Below are 27,869 nucleotides of genomic sequence, written 5' to 3'. Positions count from 1 at the left end.
TGAATATTTTGTGCCAATTCCTTCTGCTCTGCAAAGTTTCTGTTGAGCATTCAGCTGGCAGTCATAGGAACTCCCTTGTAGGTAGCTAACTGCATTTCTCTTGCTGCTTTTAAGAATCTCCCTTTGTCGTTAACCTTCGGCATTTTAATTACGATGTGTCTTACTTAGCGTGGGCCTGTTTGAGTTCATCTTGTTTGGGACTTTCTGTGCTTCCTGGGCTTGTATGTCTATTTCCGTGACCAGGTTAAGGAAGTTTTCAGTCATTATTTCTTCAAATAGGTTTTCAGTTCCTCTCTTATCCTTCTGGTATTTCTATGATGCAAATGTTGGTATGCTCGATGTTGTCCCAGAGGCTCCTTAAACTACCCTCAACTTTTTTAGATTCTTTTTTATGTTGCTATTCTGATCGGGTGTTTTCTGCCATCTTATCCTCTAAATGGCTGATTCGGTCATCTGCTTTGTCTAATCTACTATTGATGCCTCCTACGGTATTCTCCACTTCAGTTATTGCATTCTTCATTTCTGACTGGTTCTTTTTTTCATGGTTCTACCTCCATTTTTATGCTTTTTAGCTCTTTGTTAAAGTTCTCACTGAGTTCGCCTACTCTTCTCCTAAGTTCATTGAGCGTCTGTTTTGAACTCTGCATCTGGTAGATTGCTTATCTCCATTTTATTTAGTTCTTTTTCTGGAGTTCTGTTGTTTTTTCATTCGGGGTATGTTTCTTTGTCTCATTTTAGCTGGCTCCCTGTGTTTGTTTCTATGTATTACATAGAACTGCTACACCTCCCAGTGTCAGCCGGGTGGCCTTACGTGATAAGTATCCTGTGCGGCTCACTGACCATGGGCCTGAAATTTTTCTGGGTTCTTTATGCACATGAATTCACTTCATTAAAATCAGATTCGGTGTTGATTCTTTCACATCTCAAATGCTCGCTGGGTCATGGTTGGTCAGGGCGAAGCACTGTGACAGACACAAAGACATACGGATAAAGTTGCTGTCCTCAAGGGAGACGTAAAAAATAAATGCATTCGAAACTGCAACAAAGTGAGGCTTCAAGGAGGAAGTAATAAGCAAAGTATCAAATCTAGAAGCTTATGCTGAGAATGGAGAACTGAGAGGAGGTACCCGGGAACGCGGAAGGTCTCTGGGACCACGAGACGGAGAAGGCAGTGTGGGGGTAGGTGGAAAGATCTCGAATGCCAGATTTAAAATTATGGAGTCTCTTTTGCATTGATGATTTCGAACTGGGTGAGGGGCTGCCGCAATCAAGACCTTGGCGTAGGATGTTTGCTCAAACGGTGTTGTAGAAGTCAGGCTCGCGGGGAATCAGCTAAGAAGCAGGAGACCAGTTAGGAGCCGAGTCTGTGCCGAAATCAGCATCTAACGTGTAAAAAGCCTCGGACCCGCATTTTAATGATCCTGTCCTAGATTGCATTCCCGATGTCAAACATAGCCTCGTGTGTTTAAAACTACAACTATGTGTCTGACTACGCATAGAGAAGAGTCTGCTGCTTTGCGCGTAGCGTGACAGAGGGGACGTGTTGCCTTCTTCTTGGTTTTTCTGTGTTGCTGAAAGTTTTTCAAGTGAGCAGGTGTTATTTTTATATTCAGGAAAAAAAAAAGTCATTTTTATTGCTTTAAAAAGAATGCCTTTTGGTTTTTTTTTTCCCCCTCAGAACTCAAAAGGCCAGCATCTAAGTAAGTCTCAGGCCAGCATGCTGTCCATGGCTGTGTAAGCCAGCCGGTCACCCAGCAACCTGAAGGCGGTGGACACTGTGTTCTCCAGGCCTGGCCTGCGAGACGCCCTTGACGGAGCCGTCTGCAGCGTCAGCCTGAGGAGCTGGCCGCCTTGAGACAAACTGTGAACCGCCAGTCAATCGGGGCCTTTTCTGTTCCTTCCTGGGCATCCCACGCCCTCGTTCCTCCCTCCCGGCTCTCCTCGCTCTTACTGCTGATACATCGCGCATTCCAAGCATTTTATTGAAATACGGCATAAATACAGAAAGTATCGCACGTTCCAAGACTGGGCACAGTTAGAGCCTCGCCCCCACCCCCACCCACTCCATCATCCTGTCTCTTATACATTGCACGGGGCGGCCTAAGACAAAACGAATGTTTTGGAATGTTTTACTTCCACTCGGGACCAGCTGCGTAATTTTCAAGGCTCAGTAAAAAGCGAAAATGCTGAGCTCCATGTCTGAAAATGCAGAATTTAAAGACAAAGACAGAAGAGATTGAGACCGAGCCGGGCCCTCTGACCCCAAGCCTGCGTGGCTGCACAGATTAGTTGTCACTGAAGCTGCCTCTGTGTCCTCTTTCCTCTAGTTGGCCAGTGGCATTTATTTGGTTTGAACACCTGTCTGATCTACTGTTATTTGATATGGAGAGAAGAGGTGAGAATTCAAGTAATATCCTCAATCACAAGATATCTGATCAGGTCTGGATCCCCCTGGAAACCTGTCAGAGCTAGTATCCACGCGGAGAGGAAGAAATGCAGCAATGCCAAGGCGGAACAGAGAACAAAAGTTGCCTTGGCGAGCTCATTCATCCTGCCTCTCCTTATGATGTCTGACTGTTTGTCATGGGATGGTGAGTAAACTGGGGCAGGGGTGCGAAATGTTACAGAGCAGGTCTGTCTGTCTGTCTTTTTTCTCTTTCTTTCTTTCTCTTTCTCTTTCTTTCTTTCTTTCTTTCTTTCTTTCTTTCTTTTCTTTTTTTCTTTCCTTCCTTCCTTCCTTCCTTCCTTCCTTCCTTCCTTCCTTCCTTCTTTTTCTTTCTTTCTTTCTTTCTTTCTTCCTTTGTTCTCGCTTACTTGCTTGCTTACTTGATTTCCTTTCTTATATAAACCTTGGTCAGATGCATTCTTTAAAGTGGAAGTAAGACATCCATAGCCTGATATTGCATGCCAAAGGGTACACATGTCCAACATTTATAAAAAAAGAACATCCCAAGATTCGACAGTCTATATGAGGCTTCTCCAAAGATCCATGGAGCCTCAGCTATGAAAAGGAATCTCAGAACTGGTAATACCCCATGCTCGTCCCCGCCACCTGGAAGGGTTCTAGTTGCCCATGCCGCCGGAGGTCTGACTCCCACCTACGGTGGTCTGGCGGTTTGGGTAGGACTATGACAGTGTCTGCCTTTGGAAGGTGAGATGGAAAGCACGTTACCCCGACAGGTGGCCTTAAATGTGCGGGGGGCGCGGAGGGAGGACGCGGTGCGGGCAACAGGAAAGTCCAGCCTGCGAGCGAGAGAGACTCTTTCTTATGTCAAAGTGCAGCGGAGAAGCAAAAACGCAAACGGTACGTGAATGACAGAGCTGCAAACCTAAGAAGACTGGCGAAATGGGAAGAGGAAGGAGTGAGGGCTCAGGTGGTTCTGGAACCAAACCCAGAGGCTCTTAACACGCCTGTGTCCAGCTCGGCAGAGGCCAGCATGCCCCAGCCCCGGACTTAGTCAAATGTCCCCTCCATTTACTAGCTGTGTGACCTTGAAGTGACTTGACCTCATCGAGACTCCATTTTCTCATCTGCCAAATGAAGATGAGAAATGTACGAATGATTAAATCATTTATTCATCATTTTTAACAGTGCCTGGTTCGTGAACTCCATACATACCAGCCATGGTCATGACAGCGGTAAAGATGGTGACGATGGTGAAGCTGGCTTCTCTCCAGAGCATAGAACCCTGGAGTAGGCACCCTGGGGAGGGCCGACAAGCGTGTGGGTCCCACGAGAGAGGGGAGGAGAGGAGGAACCAGGAGAGCAAGAGACAGAAGGCACGCAGCCAGTCGGGAGGCCTTTGCGTCATTCCCAGTGAGACGAACCAATGCCTGCCCAGGGCAGTGTCTGGAATGGTCTCTAGATAGCCATGAGATTGAATCGTAAACACATCGTACACAGCGATCATCAAACTGTACCACTTCCCAGCTCGACAGTGAATATTTGGTCGGGCGTCCATGCAAGCCACGCGGAGGCCCCAGCGGGAGGACCCCACCTGGAGAAGGGGGGGGCAGTGGGCTCGGGGAGAAAGAGCTCGCTGCTCAGAGCCGCACGTTTGGGGAGCGGCTCTGCTGATGGACAAACCTCTTCCCTGCACAGGTAGGCAGGGCCCGCGGGATGCCGGCACATTCCCACGTCCACTGGCGGGTCCCGAGGGATCAGAGTCTGAGCCTGCTCGTTTCTGAACGACCCCGCACGGGCTTTACGTAAGAAAAGAGGTAAGAAGAAAAGGGAAGTATCTGTGAGGAGCATTCGGTTTTGTTTTTCTTTTCTGGAAATGTGTTGTGCTGCGGCAAATTGCCACACATATGTGATGTGCGTGTGTGTGTGTGTAAATGGGTCTGTACTTCTCTTTTGCTGACTGTAAAAGTAATGCGTATCGTTAGAGAAAAACTGGAAAACACAAAAAGTCGAAAGCTGAAGATAGAAATCAGTGATTAGACCACTATCCAGAAATAATTGCTCTGCCTTTTGATTTGCTCCCTTTCCTTTGATTGATTTACGATGTGTAGATCATACAAAGCGCACATATATAATAGATCTGTCAAATTTATATTTTATTCAGGCAATTGGATCATATGGCAAACCATTTTACATCCTATCCATTGCAGTCATTGTTGATGTTTTTCCATGATTAGATGTTCTTTGGACACATTTCATCTACAGACAGTGAAATTGACTCTGTGATGTACCTGAGTGTTGACGAATACGTAGATTCACGTTACCACGGCCACAGTCAAGGTACAGAACAGTTCTGTCGCTGCCCCCTAAATTCCCTCCCGCCGTTCCTTCTTGGCCCCCCTCCCGCGCCCTGACCCCGGGCGACTACGGATCTGTTCTCCGCTCCTGTAATCTTCTCATTTCCAGACCGTCATGTCGATAGAATCGCACAGTGGGCAGCCCTTTGATCTGGCGTCTTCCTCTTAGCACGATGCGCGTGTGTTTCATCCAGGCTGCTGCATGTGCCGGCAGCTGGTTGTGTTTTATTGCTGCATAGTCAGTTCATCTAGCCCCCAGGTGAAGGACATTTGGGTGGGTAAACATGACTTCTACTATTTGAATGGTATTCCATCCTGCATATACACCAAACCATATGTAAACGGTTCTGTATTGTTACACATTTCGAGTATTACCCTGTTATACCCATTTTAAATGAACATCCTTATACATAGATCTCTGCCTTCCCAATATACACGTATACCTTCATATAGTGTATATATATCTTAAGCTGTCCACAAACACAGTGTGCCCTGCTGGGGGTATAGAAAAATATAGAAAAAAATAAAAAAAATACAGTTCTATTAGAACTTTCTGAAAATCTTTGATTATATAATACACAGGTGGGGTCTTAATGCTTTGTACCATCGCAAAAATAGAAAATAATAACTCACTTTAATTCTAACGCAGCAGTTTTAACTTGTCTCTCGGTTCTGAAATCCTAAGCATATATGTCATTAAAAGCCCATTTCCCAGCAGGCAAATGAAACCTTGACGTGCACAGGACGAGAAGGATGACTGTGGGAGGGTAGGTTTCAGGGCCGGTGGGGGCGGGTAGGGCAGCACAGATGAGTTTTTAGTTACATTTGAGCACCTGCAGCCAAGGCCACTAGGAGAGGAATGACAAGGCTGGCGCCGTGTCCTGCGTAAAGCGATGGGACTTCTCTTAGAGTAGATGCTGCTGCCCTGGGAATTAAACCAGAAATAGAAAAAAATGTCAGCGTTGCTATGTGACACCTGCTTTCAAAAATATGCATGCACATTGTAGAAAAATGTAAATGGTACGGAAAGTTATCGAGTGAAAGCAAACGTCCCATACTCTCTCCATTCCCACTGTCCACAGAGAATCGTCCTTGATAGTTTGAGTTGTCCTTCTGGGAATGTGATACACACACACACACACACACACACACACACTCTTTACCTAAGCACAAATGAAATCTGTGACTTGCTTTCCTCACCAGACATTATATTGTAGACATACTTCCATACTGTAAATATAGAGTTACTTCATTCTTCCTCATGGATGAATTCTTATCGTAGGGATGCACCGTAAAACTAGTCATTACATCATCAGAGTCTAACTGGTGAGGAAAAACTCGTCTTGACGCCGATTGAGAATCTGGACAAAATACGGACCCCGGTAATAACAAATGGGGTCTGACCACTGAATTTTTAAAAACAAAAATTACTGAATTTTTTTAAATGAGTTAAAAGACAAATTTTAAAAATTTGTCTATTAACCAATCTGATGTTGGCTTAAAAATGTATTCTTTGGCTCTCCATTAGAGTCCAGGGTTTTTAAAGTTCTTTACTTGATTTGAGTACTGGTCACCCCTTTTTTGCAAAAGTAATCTCCAGGACCCATAAACCTATATTAGGGCTCCACCCGCTGGACATTTTCTGCAATTGCACTTCTGATTCAGTTAATGTCCCAAACTTGATTCACTCAAAATTAAGGGTTTTTTTGTTTTTTGTTTTTAGATAATTAATTTATACAATGTTTATTTTTACTTTTAATAAAATAAATAATACCAAACTAAATGCAGTAATGACGAGTCTCTTCATCTTTTTCTAGTTCTCACTCCCTTCCCTACAAGTAACCACTGTTAGCAATTGGAGTTGATCTTCCGAGATATATTTCTATCGTTTACACCCATTCTTGTGCACAAACAGAAACATGGTTTTGTTGTCCATGTCTGAGTCCACGTTCTCTGAACCTCCGCCTCCCTGGGAATCGAACTGCCCGCCTTCCAGGCATGCGGTTGAAACGAAACACAATGAGGCCCCCAGAGTTGGGGGCTGGAAGCCCGACACACCCAGCATGCCCAGTAGCACCTGAGGACAGGTGAGGAGAGCCGCCCTCGTTCACGTTACACATCCTGCAGGGGAGGTAAACAGGCACGGTGCCAGAGTGGTACCACTTGCCCGTTTCAAGAATAGCAGTGTGTAAGGTGCAATGGGTTTTGCAAAAAGGAAGTTTACATGGTCCGTATCCGCATAAAGTTGACGGTCTGTTCAAGGAGATGAGGAGAAAAGCCATAGACTTAACTTACACCGTGACAGCAGGACCAGCCATCCCATTAAACCCTCCCGATAACCTTATTCCCCGTTTTCCCACCTGCCTGAGCCAGACACGAACTCAGTTTTTTTGCAGTCGAAACCTGGAATTTATGCATATGCTACCATTGGACACGTCTCCAACTTTGTAGGACACGTGTCATTTCTTTTGGCTGCCTAGCACCTCTATGCCTCCCCAGGGTAAAAACCAATCATTTGTTCATCCATCCATTCATTCATTCATTCCTAAGTGCCTATCAGGTCGAAGGTTCCGTTCTAGGTTCTTGGGACACTTCCACCAGCGAACGAAACAGGTAAAAGTCCCCGCCTGCCTGGAGCTTGTGTTCTAACAGGTGGGAGACGCGCAATAAAGAATAAACTGAGAAAGTCAGACAATGATTATAACTGATTTAAAAAAAAAAAAAAGAGCAACACAAAGACTTTGCAGAGCCCGTTGATGGTGCAGGCGGTAATTCTAAGTGCCGAAGGGCAGGCAGCCTCGGGGAGGTGACACAGGGCAAACACCTACAGGGGTGAGAGAGGCGGCCACGCGGCCGGCTCGGGGAGCAAAGGGCAAGGGAAAAGCCCCCGAGGCGGGGACGTGCCCGGCGTGTTCCAGGAGGCCACCGCGGCTGAGCTCGGCGAGGGGGAGGGGAGTCAGACAACACAGCGGAGACGCGGGGCCAGGGCAGGACGCTGGGTCCCGACTCTGAGCGACTGCGGGGCGGTGAGCACATGGGCGCCAGGGCCGAATGTTTCGAGGAATATTCTCTACACTTTGTGCGTGTTCGAACATGTCTCTAATTTTAAAAAAAGTGAAAATAAAAAGCTAACTCTAGTAGCCGTGTTTCAAAGAGGCCTGGGGGTGGGGAGGAGGTATGGGGCAAAGTGGAAGCAGGTCTGTGGCCATAATCCAGGTGACAGAGGATAGTGGCTCAGCCCAGACTGGTCACAGCAGATGACCAGATTTTTCATCAACTTTGTAAGTCAAACCAACAGAATTTTCTGATGAGGGGTGAGAGAAGGGGAGGAGTCAAGGACAGCTCAAGGACGGCATCTGGGGATGTTCGGGAAGGCTGCGGGTAGACAAAGTTTAGGGATGCGTTAGTTCCTGTTGCTGTTGTAACAAAGTTAGTGACTTAAAACAACACCAGCTCATCTCTTATGGTCCTGGAGGCCGTAAGTAGGAAAGCAGTTTCACCGAGCTGAAGTCGAGGTGTCTGTGGGGCTGGTTCTTTCTGGGGAGTCTCCTGAGGAAAGAATCCGTGCGCTTGCCTTTTCTCTCCCTTCGAAGTCCCACACTCCGACCCCTGCTCCTATCATCACACTGCCGAGGTCTCCTCCTCGCCCACATCCATCTCCCCCGGCCTCCTTCCTACGAGGACCCTTAGGGTTACGCTGAGGGTCTACCTGGACAATCCAGGACCAACCCCCATCTCGAGATCCTTAACTTAATCGCATCTGCAGAGTCCCTTTTGTAACATAGCGTAAAATTCGCTGGTTTCAGGAATTAGGACCTAGATATCTTTGGATGCCGCAGTGGGTAAATTCAGTTCAGTTTGGGATGTGTAGAGTTTGAAATGTCTATTAAGCATCCAAGGGGGAAACAGTGGGTAGACTGCTCTCGGGAGGACTTAGACTAAGGATTTTCATTTTGGAGTCACCAGCATACAGATGAGATTTAAATGCATGAGACTGAATTTGAAGCAGACACTCAGTTTCCTATATCTGTCAACCAGATGTACAGATCTGGATACATCTGTGAGCACAATGGATTCAAACGGCAAGTGCTACCTGGGGTCCATTCTAGCCATGGGGACGCCCAAGGCCCCAGATTTCCGAGGCAGCAGTGGCAGAGATTCTAGAAGCATCCGGGTGTGTGTGTCCTGACAGGCTGCAGCAGGGTCCCCTCTGGGGCAGTTCTGGGTGCATTTTGGCATGGCCTCTAGCCCTGCCTCTCTGGCTCTCCCAGGAAGAGGCTGTGAGCGACCTAAAATCCTTTCATGCACCCCGTTTCTGCTGAACTACCTGGAGCTGCTGTGTGACACTTGCAATTAAGAGTTTCGACCGATGCACTCCCAACGTGAACTATGAGGACCAGAACGCTGTCCCCAGCCCAGGCTCTGGGGACTCTCTCCGGCGTCCTGTGTGGAGAGGAGCTCGGTCAGCTCCACACGTGCTGTTTTATTCCATCTTCACGACAGACCTGCGAGGCAGTTTCCATTCTTTTTAGTTTGTAGATGAGAAAGCAGCCAGATCAGGTCCTCGGACTCCAACCACAGTGCTCTCACCATCGCCCAAAAGGTCAGTGTCCTCAGGCTGCGGGCCGGAGAGCACAGGTGTCCTCGGGGAACTGGATCACAACGAGCCTGAAACGGCAGCTCCCAGTGAGGACGGCCCGCACGGCCGGGCTCGAAGCCTGCTGCCGGCGGCGGGGGACCGCAGAGTTGAGATGGTGGGTTTCACTGTCAGGTGAGGGCTATTCTTCACCTCCCGTGAGCGGAGTCCAAAAAAATGCGTGTCGAATTCACCGGGAAAGCGCAGCAGAGCGTGGGAGGGGACGTAAACGCGCCAGCCACCCGCGCGACCGCAGCTCCGAGTCCCCGTGCTGCTGATGGTGGGCCTGTCACCCCCGCTCCCAGTCACAGAGCAGGACAGCTGCCAGAGTGACGTCTGGAAACCGCGTGGCTTTGCTCTGGCCCTGCCCCCTGCCGGGCGGCCTCCGGGAGGGGAGTCCTTCATTAGCTTCTCCGGACCACAGCGCCTACCCGCATGGGTCCACACACACAGGTTTGGCTGCTGTCGAAATGGCCCAAAGCCCCAGTGGCTTAGACAAGGTAGATGTTTGTTTCTCTCTCTGTAACTGTCCAGGCTGGCATGGTGGCTCCGGCCCCATCCAGGGGGACACCCAGCCTCCCTCTGTTGTACTCCTCTGCCACGCCCAGCTGGAGGAGGGTTTTTTACTCATAGGCACTGGAAATTACACAGCTCACCTGGGGCCGCGCGGTGACCTTGTGGGGAGAGTGAGCGAGCACATATGAGCCTAGGAGTCAAGGGCGGGGGACCCTAGGTTGTTGCAGGCTCACTCCACTCTTCATTGGCGAATTTAAAGCATAAGAGCGGGAATTTGAAGCCGAAGGAGAGAAAAAACAAGGGGCCCAAAGGGTCAGTTATGGAAATCGACCCACATCTCTGAAACAAAGGCGTCTCCGTGCGGGGAGGCGGCCCAGCTCTTCCGTCTGTTTATGGGAGGTAGTTGTCACTGAAGCAGATTCCTCCGCAATCGAAGCTTAGGTCAGCCTCCCACGTTACAAAAAAGAAAGAGAAAACACCGGAGGTCAGGGCTCGCACGACGTCAGCGTCGGCAAGGGAGGGGAGAACGGGTACCCGCCAGAGACTTCGGCAGGAGCGGACGGACCCCGCTGCAGCCCTTCAGAGGACACGCATCCCTGGACCCGGCAATCTACGCCACACAAACACGGGCCAAAGAGCTCAGAGGGTTTAATCAAGGATTACAGCTCAGAATCGTTTACGACAACAAACCAGCAACAAGCACGACCAAGCCGGGATCTGATTAGAAAACGGCGACGTGAACGGCAGAGTGGCCGGCCCGCACGGCACGCTCTGCGGCCACCGCGAGACGGGGTCAGGCCGTTGTGAACGGACTTCAAGGGAGGCCCTGGTACAGCAGGTGGAAAAAAAGCCCACAGCAAAACCCTATGTCTAGCATGATCACTTTTTGCTCAGAACAAAGGCAAATAACTAAATGAAAAAAAGACCAAACCAAAACCAAACAAACAAACAAACTTACATCTGTATCTGGTAAGACGCATGTGCACTTGAGCACCAAGGACGTGTGGGAGGAGATGGACCAACACGTTAAAGGAAATGACCTTGAGGAAATGGAAGTAGAGGGGAAAGAAACCCTCTTACTCCTTGTTGATGACGACGAAATATTGGGCCCAATCCAAATGTCCACCGTGTAACGGGTTAAATAAATCATGACACGTGCATACGACGGAACACCACAGAGCCGTTAAAAAAAAAAAATGGGGTGGCTTTCTCTAGAGATGGAAATAGTACTAAAGCACAGTGTTATGGGAAAAAGTAAGTTGTAGAATCCTATGGACACTATCATTCACGTGAATAGTGTGAGAGAACTATGCCTCTGCGTACGTGTGTGTGTGTGTGTGTGTGTGTGGTCAAAGGCACAGAATATTCTAAAAGAACATGCAAGAAACTAGAAATTATTGTACCCTCCGGGGAAGGAAATTGGGTGACTAGGACCAGAGGAAGAAAGATGGTTCAATTTCTCAGCCCTTTTGTAACTCTCAAACGCACCCTATGCATGTATGGCCGGCTCTTCCGTCTGCTTATTGGAGATAGCTGTCCCGAAGCGGATTCAAAAATATGCATATATTTTTTTCAAAAAAATATAGATATATAATTTTTTAAAATATTAGGATTAAGAAATTCACTTTAAAAGGTCTCCCCGCCGCCCCGCTCCTAGAGCGTCTGCTGAAGCAAGTCGGGCTGGAGCAGAGGCTGCGTCGGGGCGGGTACGATGCTCGCCAGACCCGCACCGGCCCGGCCACTCAGGCTGGGAGAAGCAAGTGCAGAAGGACGGACGTCGCCCGGCAGCCGAGCATTCCGCCCTCCGTCATCGTCTGTCACTAGGAAGGACCGGTCACCGTGGGGGAAGCGAGGTGGCCGGGTTACGCTCTTTACTCACGCGTGTAGGGCGCAGTCAGCGTGCGTACTGTGGTCCACACACTTTAAGAGCTTCACTGGCCTGTAGAATGGAAAGAAATGATGTTTTAGGGATTCTTTAAATGGCTTTCATTCATCAGACATTGATGGTGTGCCTCTACGGTCCTGGGGACAGTCTCTAATCTGGGGACGGTCTCAAAGAACAGAGTTTCTTTAAAAAAAAAAAAAAAAATTAGCCAGCATTTATTAAATGCTATGAATCAAGGATCGATTATGTATTTTACCTAAGTTATGTCATTTATTCCTCACGACAACCATGCGGAATGAGTCCTATCATTATTTCCAATTCACAGTTGAGGAGGTTGGCTGAGTTCTCACAATAGCAACTTGTAGGGCTGAGCTTGAACCCTGCAGGCTCGTGTTAGAACCCGAGCACGGCTTTGCTCCAGTGTGGGTGTACGAGTTTGCTTGGGAAAATCCCTTGATAATTACTTTGGGCAGAAGGTTGGTCTCAAAGCTGCTGCCCAGGGTCTTCGGAAGAACAGGAAATACATTGTTCACTCTGTGGCATGCTACGTGACCCCTTCCTAGGACTCATCTACTTTTCAGGAAAATCTACGCTACACAGCCATATTTTACCAGAGTGGTTCGTGATTGTGTTAAGCATCATCCTCAAAAAAAAAAAAAAAAAAAAAAAAAATGCATCTAGTTCCCCTGAGTCTGGTTGAATACGGTGCTTAAGCAGAAACCAACCAGGAGGCAGGAGAGGCTAAGGACAAATGAGACCTGGCCAAAACTTACAAGAATCTTGGGGAGAACTTCCGAATGCCACGCCACAGAGGCCAGTGTCGCTTGCCTTTTTGAGAGACGAGAGGTTCTCACTCACATCCGGCTTGGAGTTTGATTCGTTGACCTTTGCGCTCTCCCGTGTTAAAGCTATCATCACCTCCTCCGCGCTCCCAGGAGGAGTACAAAGCCCCACCTCCACACACAAAGAGCGCCGGGCAGTAAAGAAACGGGCAGTAAAGAAACAGAAGCCGGGGGAGCAGGGCCGGCTCGCGCGGGAACAGCCCGAGGCCAGCTCTCGTGGGGGCAACTCGAGAGCGCTAGAAGCAGGCTGAGGCCCCGAGACTCTGGGCCTCCACACCTGGCCCCACGATTTCAAAGAAGACAGCCTCAGGGGAGCTCCTGGACCAAAGCGAAGTGGTTACAAATGTGAGAGTTTTAGCCACAACTTTCTCCATCGTGGAGCTGTTTTAGAGTGAAAATTAACTTTCTTAGGATTTACTAAAATCTGGTGCTTCGAAAAAGGAAGGGTCCTATAGTAGAAAGAAATGCGCATGCTTCAAGGCCACACACAATGCAGGGGTCGAAACAGGTCTGTCACTGAGTGGTGACCTTGGGAAGCTTACGAAACCTCTCTGACCCTTAATCTACCCGTCCATACGAAGGGGATATTTCTATAAAGCTTAAAAACAGACAAAACTAATGTATGACCTTACAAGTCTGGAGAGTGGTCAGCGTCGGGGGCGGGGCCGGGGGTTGGGGAGAGACCGAAAGGGAGGCCAAGGGCGACTGCTATGTCTGTTTCTCGTTCTAGGGGCTGGTGGCACGTTATGCTGAACTCCTAAAAATTCATTCTACTGGATACTTATGGTACGTGCATTTTACTGTACATAGGTTATATTTCCAAGAGTATTAGCTTTCTTTTGTCTTTAAAAGAGGGTGATAAAGACACCAAACTTCTGAGTTTCCCAGGAGCATTCGCAATAATAGACGAGTACAATGGTCCAGCTTCAAGCTGGGGAAAAAGAGATCAGCTCTGAGGGCTCTCATGGGGTGGCGTGAGTCAGAGAGACCCACACTTCCAGGGGGCTTTGCTCACACGGGTGGGTTCCTTAGCCCACCAGGGGTCTGAGAAGGCAGAGGGCAGCAGAGCCAGCTGCATGGTCACGGGTGCTGGACCGGACTGCAGAAGTAACCTGCACCCCGCCACACCCCCGAACGTTCAGGAAAGCCACCGACTCCTTGCAGGTTGGACTCTAGCCTCTGGGGACCCAGACAGACCCGAAGACTTAGGCAATGATGCAGAGAGGAGCAGGAAGCAGCAGGGTGAGAAATCCCCCAGTCAAGGGCGTTCTCAACCGTCCTGGGCTACGAGCCAAATTTACCTGCATTTCCAAGCATGAGGATGGCCCTCGGATGATACCTGACTATGAGAGTATAAAGTGCCTGGCCCACAGTGTGCTCAGTAAATGGTAGCCGATACTATTTTCCAATTGGCAAACGGTCAGGATGTACCCACCTGTAAGTAACTCAAACAAACCCCACCTTAGCACCTGCCACGGGCAAGGGCGCCACCGGCAGCATGGCACCCAAAGGTGCAGGCAGCACGGTTCCTGTTTGCAGGGTACTCACCATGCTGTCACTAAGCGAGGAGGAGACTGGACATGCCCTGTCTGTCCTTTAAGCTCGCGAAAAACGGCTCTGGACAGACGTGGCGGGGCCAGGCAGAACCCTGGCCGGAAGGCACTCTGAGTCCCTAGCCTTTGGAGCTGACTCCCGCAAAACCCTTTCAAATCACTGCCCGCCTCTGAACGTACGCATCGGTTATAATATACCACCTACAGGTAATCATTAATGCAGCTGTACTGAAAACCCATTTCCTTCAGTCTCTCTTCCAGGATTTTCACAGTTCCTTCTCCACAGGATTCCCTGAAACACACAAAAACATAACGAGAAAAATAAAAGAAGAGGATGGATTCGAATTTATTTTGACTACACGCTCCTGGGGTAGTCTCTTCTCTGAAGAACTACCTGGGAAAGTCTCTGGACCCAAAAACAACGCTTGCTGTGGGGCCATGGTGCCTGAGAAGGGGCCACCCCGGGCACCTGGTCCAAAGTCTGCAGGTCAAGGGCCCCGGGAGGGCTCGTGCAGGTGCGTGGGCACCGTGCCACAGGGCATGTCACGGCCCCACCCTCCAGCACGTCCCTGCGGTCACAGGCAGCGCAGTGCGACTTGCAGGCTGTTTGACCCGCAGTGTACTAAGTTACGCTTTCGATGGCAACGAAAACACACAAGTCAAAACATACTAGAAAGTGCAAATAAACGAAAGGAAAAGAACACCCCACACCTCACATCGCTGCAGGGACAACCACCGCTAACATTTTGATGTGTCTCATTCTAGGCTTTTTGAATATGTTCGGTCCCATGGGACCTCGAAAACATAGCCGTGGGATTCTGCTGTCCAGCGCGTTCCGTTTTCCGCTCTCGCCCATGTCTGTGTATGGACACATACACCTCTCTGCCAGCTTTTAAAATTCTTGCTTGCTCCCCCTTCCATGATCGGAACAAAATTCACAAAACCAGCATCCTCTTGTTAAAGACCAAGGTGCGTTCCTATATTTTAATGTCATCGACGCTACAACGAACCTTGATGAAGCTTTGTTTTCATATATACGCTTAATTATTTGTAGAAATTTATTAAAACAGGTTTTCTGGCACCAGACATTTGAATGCATGTAAAGGCTCTTGATAGGTGCTGCCCTACTGGACGCCACGCTGACCACACCAAAGGGTAGGAGATGGCCATTTCCCCACCTCCTCATCAGCGGGGATCCTTGTCCCCCTGACGGTCGTCCTGACGGTCGTAATTAAGCGGGGGAGGGGGTATGAAGGCGACCACTGCCAGCTGCGGTTAGTAGGCATGGCATTCGCACCAAGGGCAGGGCCCTGTCCCGGCGTGTGTGTGGAACAGGAAGGTAAACGGCGTCCCCACCATAAAAGTAAGAGGGAGGGAGGCACAGGGAGGAAGCGAGCGGCTGGAGGACGCTTTCCCAGAAAAAGTGGAATTCCAGACCTTACGCGAGGGAAGAGGAGGGCAAGGCGTCGAGAGACATGTTTGTGAACCTTGCCAAAACCTGGCGCGGCGTCCTTCTCTGGGCCAAGCTCATTGCTCAGAAATTTTTAGTGAAACAATGGCATGGAGGGTTCAGGACTCCTAGCCACAGAGCTTAGTCAATGGGTTATTTTACTATTTTTTTTTTTTTAATAAAGGCAGCCAAAGCAATGCTAAACACAATGAGGTATCAACATGCTGTTTCGAACTCTCTATGGTTTTTTTCCCCCCTAAAATCTCATTAGTTCAAGACACCCCCTTTCTCCGCTCACGACCTGCAGCTCCGCCCTGTGGCACAAATGTACAGCCCTGTGTTCTGACCCCTCTGCCATCTCTCCTGCAGGAGAAGCGCCAGGCTGAGATGACATTCGATGGCAATTTCCTTGTCTCATTAAAGGCCGGTCCAAAGGACAAGCTTTCTCTGATACACACGAACATAACGAGCAAGCGTAATTTCTAGACAAAGCGCAAGTTCTTGAGGAAATAGAAAAATAATACACATTGTTTTTCATGCAACGGTAAATATAATTTGTCTCCTGGAAAGAGAAACGCAGAGAAAAAAAAAAAATACCACTCGTCATCTGGTGAGTCTTAGAGGATCCTGGGAGCCTGAAATGGGGAATTTGCCACGTTTCTTCCAGAACATAATTTCAATAACACATCCACTCGCTGGGGTTGGCCATACTTGCCTCCACGCAACATCAGGGCTCTGAAGGCCAAGGCCCCGGCCTGCCCGTGAAGGACCAGCCTAGCTGCACGGCTTCAGCGCGGCTTGGCCTTGTCGGTTTGCCTCTGAACCAACTGCGTTTTACATTTTTTTACCTACAGTTTTGCCGGCAGTGCCCGTCACCAATGAGAAGGAGGAGTTCAAGCTTATCTTTATATAAACTCAAGTGGTTTCTCAGAAAAGATGAGTCTTAAAGGTTTCCTTGGCCAGTCATGTGAGACCCAGTTGTGGACTCGATTGCTCTCTGAGAATAAAATCTTCATTACGCAGTCTTTGGGTTATTTCGTAAAACTTCTGGCCAGAGTTTTTGGGCTTTCAAAAAGAAATCAGCTTTGACTCTCACAAATGCATGAGGGACTCCCCAATCCGAAGCTGCCCAGGTCACTCAGAAAGGAATGTGACTTTCCTTTGCTAAGAAGAGAATCTGGACAAAGGAGGTTTTCTCTCTGGGCTTGGGACTGGCTAGTGGCATTTCCAGTCAAGGCTCTGCCTTTCTCTGCCTGCCACATTAGAAACAGAGAAGGCCATTGTTTCTCCAAAAATAAAAATGTAAAACAGACTCGAGCATAACACATCCACGAAAAGCATGTTTGCACAATTACCCTCATCAATAGCACTATGACTTACAGGTTGGGTCCCCCGATTTCATGCATAACCCAGATCTCAATTCGTGTGATTTTATCCTTCTGGAAGTAGGGAACCTCGAACTCTGCAAAAAAACTGCAAAACAGGAAAGACTTTTTTTTTTTTTTTTAAGTTCTAAAGCAATATGATACTCTTCCCATTTCATTGTTAGTTGATTTACACATTATTTTTGTTTTAAAGTTCCTGGGGGTTATTTTTTCATCTTAAATTTTTAGGTTACTTATTCCATTCATGCATTCATCAGCCGTTAATGGTATATTTGTAGAGACATGTCTCTGATTTCCAGGTCATTCGATTGTTTTGCTCTACCCAAACTTAAAAAAAGCAAGCATTAGGTTAGGAATTAGGTTTCTCTTAAGCCTCCATTCGGAACGACTAGATAATCATTTTGGCATCTCTGTCGTACTCGTTGGTGTGGGTGTTCTTACCCTTTCACGGGATAGGCTCCTGTCGGCACTGAACCATTCAGCATGATGTGGAGCTCCCCAGAACTATCCGTGGAATACTGTAAAAAGACACGAGCGTTCTGAGTAAATGAAGGCATGTCCTGTTTCAGCTATGCAAAGGCCAATTTTTTTTAATTGACAATTCTCAATACTGGCAAGGAAGGGTATGATAAATTTGATATTTTACACAGCTAAAAGGGATACAAAGTGTTACATTTTGGAAAGAGAATTGCTTTGAAATATCAAAAAAACTCAGTAATTCCATGCCTGGGAATTTACCCTAAGAAAATAATGCGACATAGTACCAGATTCCAGCATTGCGTCAGCTGGATGTTATGCTGCCGTTATAAACAACCTCGCTATCGCGGTGGCTTTAAACAACTAAGTTTTAGCTCGTGCTCACACTACATGTTTATCACAGGTCCACTGGAGTTTTGTTCCGCATGTCCTCACTCTGGCACCCCGACCGATGAGGTCTCCTCCACATCTGCAAAGTGGCTAGTTACTGAGAAGCGTGCAGGGGGAAACGGCAAATCACAGACCAGTTCTAAAAGGCTTCCTCCCTCCTGGAAGTCACCGTCACTCCGGCTCACGGCTCATTGGCTAGTGCAAGTCGCTCATAAATTCCTTCAGGAGGCGGAGGAGGACAAAGCAGGGGCTCAGAAGCTGAGCCGGAAATGCTTGGCGAATAGCACGAAGGACCACCTGGCGTGCAGAGCCGGGCACTGGAGCAGGGCGTGTGACCCACCTAAACGGCCAACAGCGAGGGAGGGGCAATTAAACCATGGCGCCTACAGTCTGAAACATTTGCTCAGCCGTTAGCATAAAGTCTACCAAAGATGCGCCCCCCCGCACGGAAGCGCTTACATTCAAAGTGAAGTGCAGGATCAGGCAGGTGGAGCACAAGCTCTGTTATGTTAAAAACAAACAGGCAGAAGTCTGGGAATGTTAGTCGGCCCCGGAAATTCGGAAATTCGCAAGTGAGAAATGCCCAGAGATGCTCCCCAATCTCCAGTTCAGGAGCTGCTGATGAAATGTTTACTCTAGAGTGGGGGAGGGGTGGGGGTAGGGGTCGGAGTACGGATGGGGGTGGGGGGGCCTTATGCAGCGCCGGGCTTACTCTCCCGCACGGTGACGGTGACAGTGACGGCCAGGGCCAGCGCCCACGCACGTCACGTCTCACGCTGCTTGCCAACAGCGCTAATGGTCACGGTGAAATCCTCAGGCGTCGAGGGCTGACGGGCACTGTGGTGAGGGGGTGCCTTTAGGTAGTAGGAATTACGAATGACGAATTCTCTTATTTACATCTTTTACCATTCGTCGTTCTTCTATCATGAGCTGCTGTTCCAGTGATGATGGGGGGAAACTTTAATAAAACAATGCATGCAGATGCCACGAGGCAGTGCGAGGCGGTGGCCGAAGATTTGGTCTCCAGCTCCCCCACTTAGCTCTGAATAAGTCTGGCTACGTTTGCCGACATCTCCATGTCCCATTTTTTCTATACGTAAAACAAGGCTAATAAGACTGCCTACCTCATAGGGCTGTTGTAAAGACCAAACCACTTAAAATAATAACCATCAAGATTTACTGCATTTCTGCTGTGATTCAGACGCTCTCCTCACCATTCTGCTAACCCCCCCTCGTGCTCGGACGATCCAGCATATTCTGAGGACTCATAAAATGCAGGCACGATTATTAGATCGCCAATATAGGACTGGAGGAAGGAAGTGTAAGACGGTGGTTTAGAGCACACACTTCAAAGTCAGGCGGATGCCCGAGAAAATATGCCTCCTTCACGTGCAATGCCGACATCACCCCTGAGCCGCTGTGATGATCCACGTTCGGGTGATGACGCAGCCACAGCCTCTCGTTCCTCAGTGAGGGGCTCAGGCAGCCCACTGCCAACTGACCGTGGACTGCACGCAAAACGGAACCTGTGGGCAGTGGGTGCAAATGGGGTGTCCCCACTGGAGCAGGAAGGAGAGCACAGGAATAAACGGAAAGCCTCCTGTCTGGAGCAAGCCCTCTGCTTAGCTCCCAACTGCAGCCAAAGTCCCTCTCACCCTAATTAACGACAGACGGACCCAGTGGACACCTCGGGAGCCAGAGGTGGAAAGGGGATCGAAAGAGACACGGATAGCCCTGAAAGAGGGTTGGTGGCGGTAGGCGGAGGACCCTGGAATCCATGGGCTGACCAGTCAGCATAGCTAACATTTAACCTTAGACGGTTCTTTGCGGAACATTGAGCTAAAGACGTAACCCTCTTTATTTCTAATCTTTGTTCTAAGCCTGGTGATGGGAATTGTAAGCTGTACTCACTGGCGTTTCGTAGCTACTGATAGCTATCATCCACTTGGGGACGACCCTGTCTGAGGAATAGATTTACCATAAGGGGATCATCTGTGCGTCTACAGTTCGTCCTCAGGCACCTACCACGCTCCTCTGTCTCCCCATGACAGCAGCCTTGTAGACCTTTCGGATTCCCACATCTGGGGCTCAGTGCCCTCCAGGACCTCCCAGAAAGCAGGGGCTACCTCGTTTTCTATAGCAATAAAAATCACATTGATTCGAAATACCAACACGTAAGAGTAACCGCAACAGCTATTTAATATCCTCATCCATGACTCCCATCCACTGAACGTTTCCTGTGCGCCAGGCACTGCGCTAAGTGTGTTAGCGCCTTGACCCCTCACGACGTGTGGGGCAGAGAGAAGGAATCGGCAGGTTGCAAAGGTGGAAAGCGAGAGGCCCCGAGATGTTAAGTAAGACCCTGGCAGCGGGGTCTCTGAAGCCCTGTGCCACGTTCACCCACGCCCTGCCACCCAGTCGTCCACCCGGGATTACCTGCATGGACGCCCTTTTCCAGAAAGAATCCACGGCATTGTTTTCACAATCTTCCGATGTAGGGCAGGACTGGTAATCGAGCTCTAAGGGAAAAATGCACAGATGTGTTTCATTTCAAAGGTCGCGTAGGGAAGAATTAATTAAAAATATCGGCCGCATGTAGTATATTTTAGCCTGTGTTCTGCACAACGTGCCCGACTCAAATACTCACAGCTCTGCCCTCCCAATCACGAGGAGCCCGGTGAGCGACCCCTCAATCCATGATACGGAGACACATGTCACCTGGCTCGGCACAAACGTGAGGAAGGCGGAGAGCTAAGCACTTGGCGGATGAGGGAGCCTGGCTGACCGCCGAGCATCGGCATATCAGCCGGGTTATTTCTCTACTGGATCTTTAGTAAAAGGATTTAAAAAAAAAAACAGAAACAAAAAACTTTACACTCCTGGGAGAAGCACCTTCTCCAATTAGCACTGGTCTTAGAAGTAAATACAAGAAAAATAAATCAAAAAAGTGATTGTTCGCAGCCAGAAAATAGATATTTTATAACGGTTAAATTATGTAAAATGTTCAAATATATTAAATTAAAAAAATTTTACAGTAGATACGTGTGGCATTTGTTCACTATTCACTCTATAAAACACGATGAAAATGCCAGTTAACAAGTGGTTCCAGGGAGAACCAAACGGGACCAAACGTGTACCGCCTGAAGGGACGCGAATCACGGCTGCTGCCCAGTTGGCGGTCACCCCCCACCCCCCACCCTGGCAAAGTCCACAGCAAACGGAAGAGAAGTCTGCTCTTAACACTGCTTAAGACCGTGGTAATTGCTCCTCGGATCACATACATACTCCAGCTCCGAGGCTGGTTCGGGTTATCATCTCTGCGGGCCCACGGCCCAATTTCTCAGAGATCTACAAAGCCCAGAGAGGCCCCACGGGTGGCACATGACACGGAGGGCCAGAATCTCACTCTCCAGCTTCCCGGGGCTCCTTCCTCCATCCCTGACAGCCAGGGCCTCGGAGGGGTGTCCGTCCCAAGAATAATTTCTGTATTCACCTGTTTAATACTTTCTTGTTCTTGGACTACCAACAACTGGTGAGCATTATTAATGGTCATTTACCTAGTCGAAGAAGGGTCGTCTTTAAAAATATTTTATCCTCACGAGTAACATATTGAAATTACGAAAGCAAAAAAGATAGTAAATATAGACACACGAAAAAAGTACGACCTCATATTCCCAGAAAGAACTGCTGTTAAGAGTTCAGATTTGCTATCTTCTTGACTTTGTTCACATGTATATTTTCATATATGTATTGTGCATGATTTTGTTTAAATTAACTTGATTTTTCACTTAAAAAATGTATCACAAACGCCCTTCCAAATACAACGCCCGATCCTCACTGTTCATGCCCCCACAGGATTCTAGGGTAGAAACGTACCACCATTCCGCTGACCGTGACCTCTGGACTTCACCTCCTTTTTAGACAAAGACCCCGAGAGAATGACATTGAAAGAAACGGGTTTTCTGAGACACTTTCTCTGAGCTGTTTTACTCACGTTTCTGACAACAATGCGTGGTTTTGGTTTTGGTTTTGTTTCCCCCATAACGATCAGTTCTCTAAACCCTCCAGGCAGCAGCTGGGTGTCCTATGATTCAACGCAATTCTGACACTAACTACGCAGAGTTAGCACACACCCCACAGGTAAAGAAAGGGCTCAGTCCCACAGGACTGTCCTCACTTCAGAAACCAGCTGCAAGGTGACACCTGTACTTCCAACCACCCGGCGGTAAATTGAGGCGTTTCCACTCCCCCTCCACAGGCTCCATCATTTGCTAGAAGGGCAGGAAGATACCTTATTTGCTGTTACTGGTTTATCGTAGAGAATACACCTCAAGAACAGCCAAATGGAAGAGAGGCACAGGCCTGGGTTGGGGGACAGGTGCACGGAGCAGCTCTGACCTTGGTGGGCACACTGCCGTCCTGGCAGCTCAGTATGTCCCCCGACTCGTAATCTCTCCAGACCCCACCATTTAGGGATTTTTAATGGTGATTTCACTATGTAGCCATGGTTGAGTAAATCATTGGCTATTGGTGATTGGCTCGATCTCCAGCCCTTCTCCCCTTCCTGGAGGATGGAGGATGGGGCTGAAAGTCCCAACTCTCTAACCACACCTTGGTCTTTCTAGCGGTCAACCCTCATCTGAAGCTATGGGCCCCCAACCACGAGTCATCTCATTGCCGACAAAAGTCACGTTGTCACTCCTCAGATTCCAAGGGTTTTGAGAGCTGTGCGCCAGGAACTGGGAGGCAAAGACCAAATATTTATTTTGCTTTATACCCCTCACTCCCTCTCCTCATCCTCTCTCCATCATGTCCCTCTGCCATTGTCCCTCGCCCCCTGAGGCTCCCTGGTCACCGATCGCTTCCTGGTCCACTGTACCTTGCAGGGCTTCCCATCTCACTCTCGGTGAAAGCCGAGGTCCTTGCGATGTCCTGGCTGTCTGGGCCTCCTTGAATCTCCAGCCTCACAGCCTGCTACTTGCCTCTTTCCTTACCGCTCTCCTTTCCATTCCTTAAATGTGCCGGCCACGCTCCCGGCTCAGGGCCTTTGCGCCTGCTGCTCCCGCTATCGGGAAACGCTCTTCCTCATCTCCTTTGGGTCTTTGCTCAAATATCGGCCCCTTGGTGAGGCTCTCCCTGGGCCTGTGCAGAACTGCAATACTTTCCTCTTCCCTCCACTCCAGGCCAGAACTTCCTATCCCCTTTCCCTGCTCTGCTTTTCTCTACAGCTCTTATAATCTTGCGGCAGACGACATATGTTACTTGCCTGTTTATTGTCTTATCTCTCCCTTCTCTAATGTAGGAATTGGTATTTTTTTCCTGTTTTATTCTCTGCTGTGTGCCCAGTACCTAGAAGAGGAAGGCCTGGCACATAGTAGGCACTCTACGAATTTTAGTTGGATGGAGATGAACGGAAGAGAATAAACAGAACTGAGCTGAGGTTAACTTCTAAAGCGACTCCGCTACCCAAGGAGAAAGAATCTCCAAGGAGAAAGAAAGAACCCCTCCCCTCACCGCCTGTCTTTGCTGGCCTCACTCCCGCTTATCCTTCGAGACTCATCCAGAGCCACAAGGCACCAGCAGACTTCCCGGAGGCCCTGGGCAAGGCCGCCGTCCCACTCTGCTCTACCTCAGTGCCTAGTCCTTCCCGCATTGGGAGCACACGAATGAAGGAGCAAATGTCCCTCGCAAGGCTGTGGGCTCCCCGAGGGTGGCGACACCTCATTGCCAGCTCCCAGCGCGGGAGTGAGATGAAGGAGGAGATTCGTCACCACCATCAGGTCAGTCCTTGTGACTTTGACTTTCACTGTGATTTTACTCTCGAAATATCTGCTGGCGCCCTGGAGTGGCTTTTACGAGCGGGGGCTTTGGCTCCGTCGGAAGAGGGTTGAATCCTGGCCTCTGTCTCTTCGAGCGATTTAACCTCCCTCAGCTTCAGGTTCCCGTCTGGAAAATGAGGACAGTGAGACAGAGCTGGGAGCATGTGCGCTGGGGTCAGACCATCCAGCTCTGCTATTGACTAGCTATGCGCCCTTGAGCGAGTTTCTTAACCTCGCCGTGCCTCAGTTTCTCCATTTGTCAAACTAGGAATTAGGATCAGATCTATCCCAGGGGCTGTCACGGAGATTACATCAGTTAACGCATGTGAAGTTCTTAGAAAGTACCTAGCAAAAGGCAAGTGCTATCTATTATTGTTGCTGTTATTATTATTATTATTATTATTATTATTACCACCTACCTCAGAGGATGGGGGGGGGGCGGACATCAAATGAGATAAGTGCACCTGAAAGCGCTTAGCACGAATGGAAATGCACGGCAAACAGGAACTCTTATTTTTCTAGAGTCTTGGGCGGGATGCTCACCGGAGGCGTGTTCCTGCCGACACCATCGCAGGAGATCAGTGACCCTGCCGTACAGGACGTCCCGCAGGGGCATGAAGCGACGCGTGTTCTCTGCGTAGCTAGTAACAAGGAACTGATTATTTTCCCAGAACAGGGACTAAGGGAAAACAAACACAAAATTAAACTACGGCACCAAATCAACACCGATTTTTTTTTTCAGGTACGACATCGTCAAGGCAAGTCAGGCATCCGTTTCCTATTCCACTCTGGCTTGCCTCGCAACTGCCCTTTATTTTCTTTGTCTTAATTTACCTATTCCGAGAGTGTTATCACTGCTCTTCCCTTTATTCCAAGGGTATTGGGCAAATGTTAATGGGATATTTTCCCAGTGGTACAATGTAGAGTGTGTGTGTGTGTATGTGTGTGTGAGTGTGTGTGTATGTGTGTGTGTGTGTGTGTGTGTGTGGAGATCCCTGGATTTAAAAGATCAAGGGGCCTGGGTTTGAATCCTGACTTGGTGATACACTAGATGTGTGACCTTGACCAGGGCATGTAATCTCCCTGTGCCTCAGTTTCCACATCTGGAAAATGGAGAGCAAGAGTCCTTTTTCTCCTTCCACAGCTGTGGTTGGGATGATATGCAATCACAAAAGGCACTTTCTAAAGTGCAAAGAGCCTCAACAATGGCCCACTTTTAGATTATACTTTATAGTCCCCTTTATAAAGTCATAGTGTTCGCACATAACAATAACACAATTAGCAATGCCCGCCCACTCGTTATCTCATCAGATCCTGGGCATCCAATCCAGCTCTGTCTAGACTGGAAGCTCCCGAGGGCAGGGAACATTTTGTCCTCCACCCCACCCCACCCGTGGCATCCTCAACCCTCGGCACAATGCCTGGCACGTGGAAGCAGCTTAGTAAGTATTTACTGAGTTCAACTAGAACCAAAATCTGTGAGAGAAGAGAACAAAATTTATGGCTCCCCCTTTTACTGGCAAGAAGGCCGTAAGGTTCCAAATGCAACATATACTTAAAAATCATGTTTTCAATCTAGTATATCTCTGAAACTTCAGCTCCATTTACTTGCACTTACAAGAGGAAAAAAAATCAATGTTAAGATTTTACAATGAAAAAATCAGGCTGAGAATTATTATATCCGAAAAATTAAAATGCTACTTAATGTTCTTTATTCTCAAGGTACTGTTCTGACCAAGCATTGTACATAGATTTTTCTCATGTATTTTCATTTCGTTAGAATTTAGAGCACAGACAGAAAACAGATATGTGGTTTTCTTATCGATACTGAATAGATATAATCGTATGGCCCATTAAAGGGAGAACTTGGTTTTCTGGGAGGACGCTTGAGTGTGAGTGCTTTCCGAATTACTCAAGGTCCAAGCCTTGAGGGTCGGTTAGAACAGAATTGGCCAGGGGTGGAGGCCCAGTGTGAACGTGTGGCACTGTCCTGAAGTCCTCTTGCTTCTTGCACTGACTTATTGACAGGAAATTTCCTTCTGTTGGGACAGGCAGGAGGCCCAGGATCACTGACAGAAGAGGGAGCCCCCTTCCCACCGCAGGAGCAGACGCATTGTGAGTTCAAGGCTGGATATTTCGGTAATGCTGCAGGGTTGCTGGAGGCAGCTACCTGACACCACTCTAAAGACAGAAAGCAGAGTTTTACAGGGCGTGGAGCTGAAGAGTTACCTTGTCCTGGGGAATGGAGTGCCTGGAGAGATTTATGAAAAGGTCGTAGTCTGAGGGAAGCACAGAGCAGGGCTCCTTATCCAGCACCGCTCGAAAGGCTTCCCAGATGGCTGTGCAGTTGTTGTCCCTGTGCAAAAGGACAAGTTTATAAAAGAAAACACACACACACATTACAGTGTGATTGATGTCTTTTCATTTCGCCCACTGTACTCCAAAAGCTTTACAAGCCATTTTGTCATACAAGCCATTTTGTCATACATCGGCTCTGCTGAAATAAGCATACAAAAAAGACAGGAAATCATCATGGCTCAAGCATTAACCCCGATCCAGAAGAGGACAAAAAAAATAACTTAGGGGATGGATTTAGAAATCTGGCAGTGGAAGTGTCTCTCAGAAGGTGCTACGCATAATTTTCAGAGCTAAGGAACAGTCTTGCCCCAGACTCAGGTGAGCAGAAGAGCCACCAAGCTAGAAAGTGACGTCTCCAACAAGTCATAGCAAGCTCCCCACTCCTTCCTTTAGACAGTTAGGTCCACTGTGGGGCTGCGGCCAGGTGAGGGCAGGCCAGCGTTCAGGACCTTATAAAATCCGGAGTGACAGCCAGGTGTTGAGCAAGGCTGTGGCACCCCCTGGAACCTGGAATGCAGCAAGGATGGCCTCCAGGGCCAGCCGCACCTCTTGACCCCTAGTCCAGCTTTCCGGAAGCGTTTCCCACTGCACTCGCAATGTTTTCTCTTCCATGTTGGGTGGTGAGTAACATGGCTGTTCCTTGTGTGATCCTTGGTTTTTTGTTTTTTATTTTTATTTATTTTTTGCCTTAAATGTGTCACATTAAAAACAACTGGCCCAAGAAAGGAACTATGGAAACAAAAAACGTGGGTCCAAAGAAGGAGCAAAAATTAGCACAGTGCGGGCCAAGAGCCTCGAACTTAAAAAGTCCTCTCTAGATTGGATCTGAAATGTGAATCCCCAAAGTTCCCGGACTCACGGAATTCCTGGGTCTGCCAGTTCTGGGCTGTCATCCAAACTCGCCTCTCCCTAATCCTCACCTCTAGACTGACACCGCACAGCCTCCTTCATTGACACACACGTACACACAAATACATCCCTCGCCTGCAGTCACCCCCACACACCGGCCCCTCCCCTCGAGGTTCCCCGCGCTCCACACTTGGCTCCCGTGACCTTTAGAACCCCATCCGAACCACCCCCCCCCCACCACCACCACACGCATCCCTCAAGACCCCGTATTTCCCCCACTTTGGACCCCATTGCCCTCCCCCCACACCCTCCGCACCCCCTGACGGCCCGCTTTTCCCGCCCTCCGTATTTTTCTCCCCGCCCCGCCCCCACTTCATTTCCCCTCCTCGCGTCCAGGCTCCTCCGCCCCGCGCCCCGCGCCCGCCCGCTGCGCTCACCTGAGCTGGGGGCGCAGCAGCTCGCGGTACTCCGCGCAGCGGCCCAGGAAGATGCTCTGCAGGTGCGGGCTGGTCCCGCGCCCGGCCCACCGCGCGCCCGCGCCGCCCGCTGCCAGCAGCAGCAGCAGCAGCGCGGGGAGCGGCAGCCGCGGCCCGGCGCCCCCCGGCGCAGCCATCGCGGGGCCTGCGGGGAGCCTCCTGGACGTGCTTCCCCTTTTCGCACTCAGGTGGCTCCCCGGAGAGGCGCTGGGACAAAAACTTGTGTTTTTCCGAGTTGCTGACTCACACCGAGTGGCTGGATGTTTAGATGAGGTCTCGATAAGGACTCGCGTTCCCGCCGTACGTTCCCGCCTTGCTTAGCTGGAGCACCCCGTAAAATAATCCTCTAGAAGTCAGCCCTCCAAAGGCAGTGACCTCCGCCCCAGGTAACACGTGCTCGCTACCCTGATCTCTATCTCCTGCTGGCTCTGGACCTGGGACAAAGGACTGTCTTTCCCCTGCTCCTTGTACC

At 49.1% G+C, this 27,869-nt stretch overlaps 1 protein-coding gene and 2 long non-coding RNA genes across 6 annotated transcripts; 2 read left to right on the top strand and 1 right to left on the bottom strand.

Annotated features, from left to right (window-relative positions):
* The first annotated feature begins 688 nt into the window (after positions 1-688).
* LOC107507354 lies at positions 689-4,744 on the top strand. 2 transcript variants are annotated; one of them, XR_004953042.1, is made up of 4 exons: positions 689-1,179; positions 1,679-2,591; positions 4,103-4,221; positions 4,642-4,744. It is a non-coding gene; the product is annotated as an uncharacterized LOC107507354 (long non-coding RNA). The 2 variants fall into 2 exon arrangements; XR_001596149.2 differs by having other exon boundaries at positions 3,283-4,221.
* BST1 (bone marrow stromal cell antigen 1) lies at positions 4,540-27,869 on the bottom strand. 3 transcript variants are annotated; one of them, XM_036227526.1, is made up of 10 exons: positions 27,359-27,869; positions 25,944-26,070; positions 24,258-24,393; positions 20,332-20,414; positions 17,470-17,546; positions 17,024-17,116; positions 14,399-14,485; positions 11,793-11,852; positions 5,595-5,686; positions 4,540-5,076 (listed from the first exon to the last, which is right to left on the bottom strand). In XM_036227526.1, the coding sequence occupies exons 1-10, from the start codon at positions 27,532-27,534 to the stop codon at positions 5,006-5,008; spliced, it is 1,002 nt and encodes a 333-aa protein (XP_036083419.1). In that variant the 5' UTR covers positions 27,535-27,869; the 3' UTR covers positions 4,540-5,005. The 3 variants fall into 3 exon arrangements, with proteins under 3 accessions (XP_036083419.1, XP_036083420.1, XP_015993902.1); XM_036227527.1 differs by having other exon boundaries at positions 4,540-10,193; XM_016138416.2 differs by having other exon boundaries at positions 4,540-5,686.
* LOC107507353 lies at positions 6,740-14,090 on the top strand. The gene is made up of 3 exons (XR_004953043.1): positions 6,740-6,848; positions 13,371-13,426; positions 13,805-14,090. It is a non-coding gene; the product is annotated as an uncharacterized LOC107507353 (long non-coding RNA).

The sequence above is a fragment of the Rousettus aegyptiacus genome, unplaced genomic scaffold (genome assembly GCF_014176215.1).
Source record: "Rousettus aegyptiacus isolate mRouAeg1 unplaced genomic scaffold, mRouAeg1.p scaffold_m13_p_10, whole genome shotgun sequence".
Lineage (NCBI taxonomy): Eukaryota > Metazoa > Chordata > Mammalia > Chiroptera > Pteropodidae > Rousettus > Rousettus aegyptiacus.
This window is presented reverse-complemented; position numbering and strand designations above follow the sequence as displayed.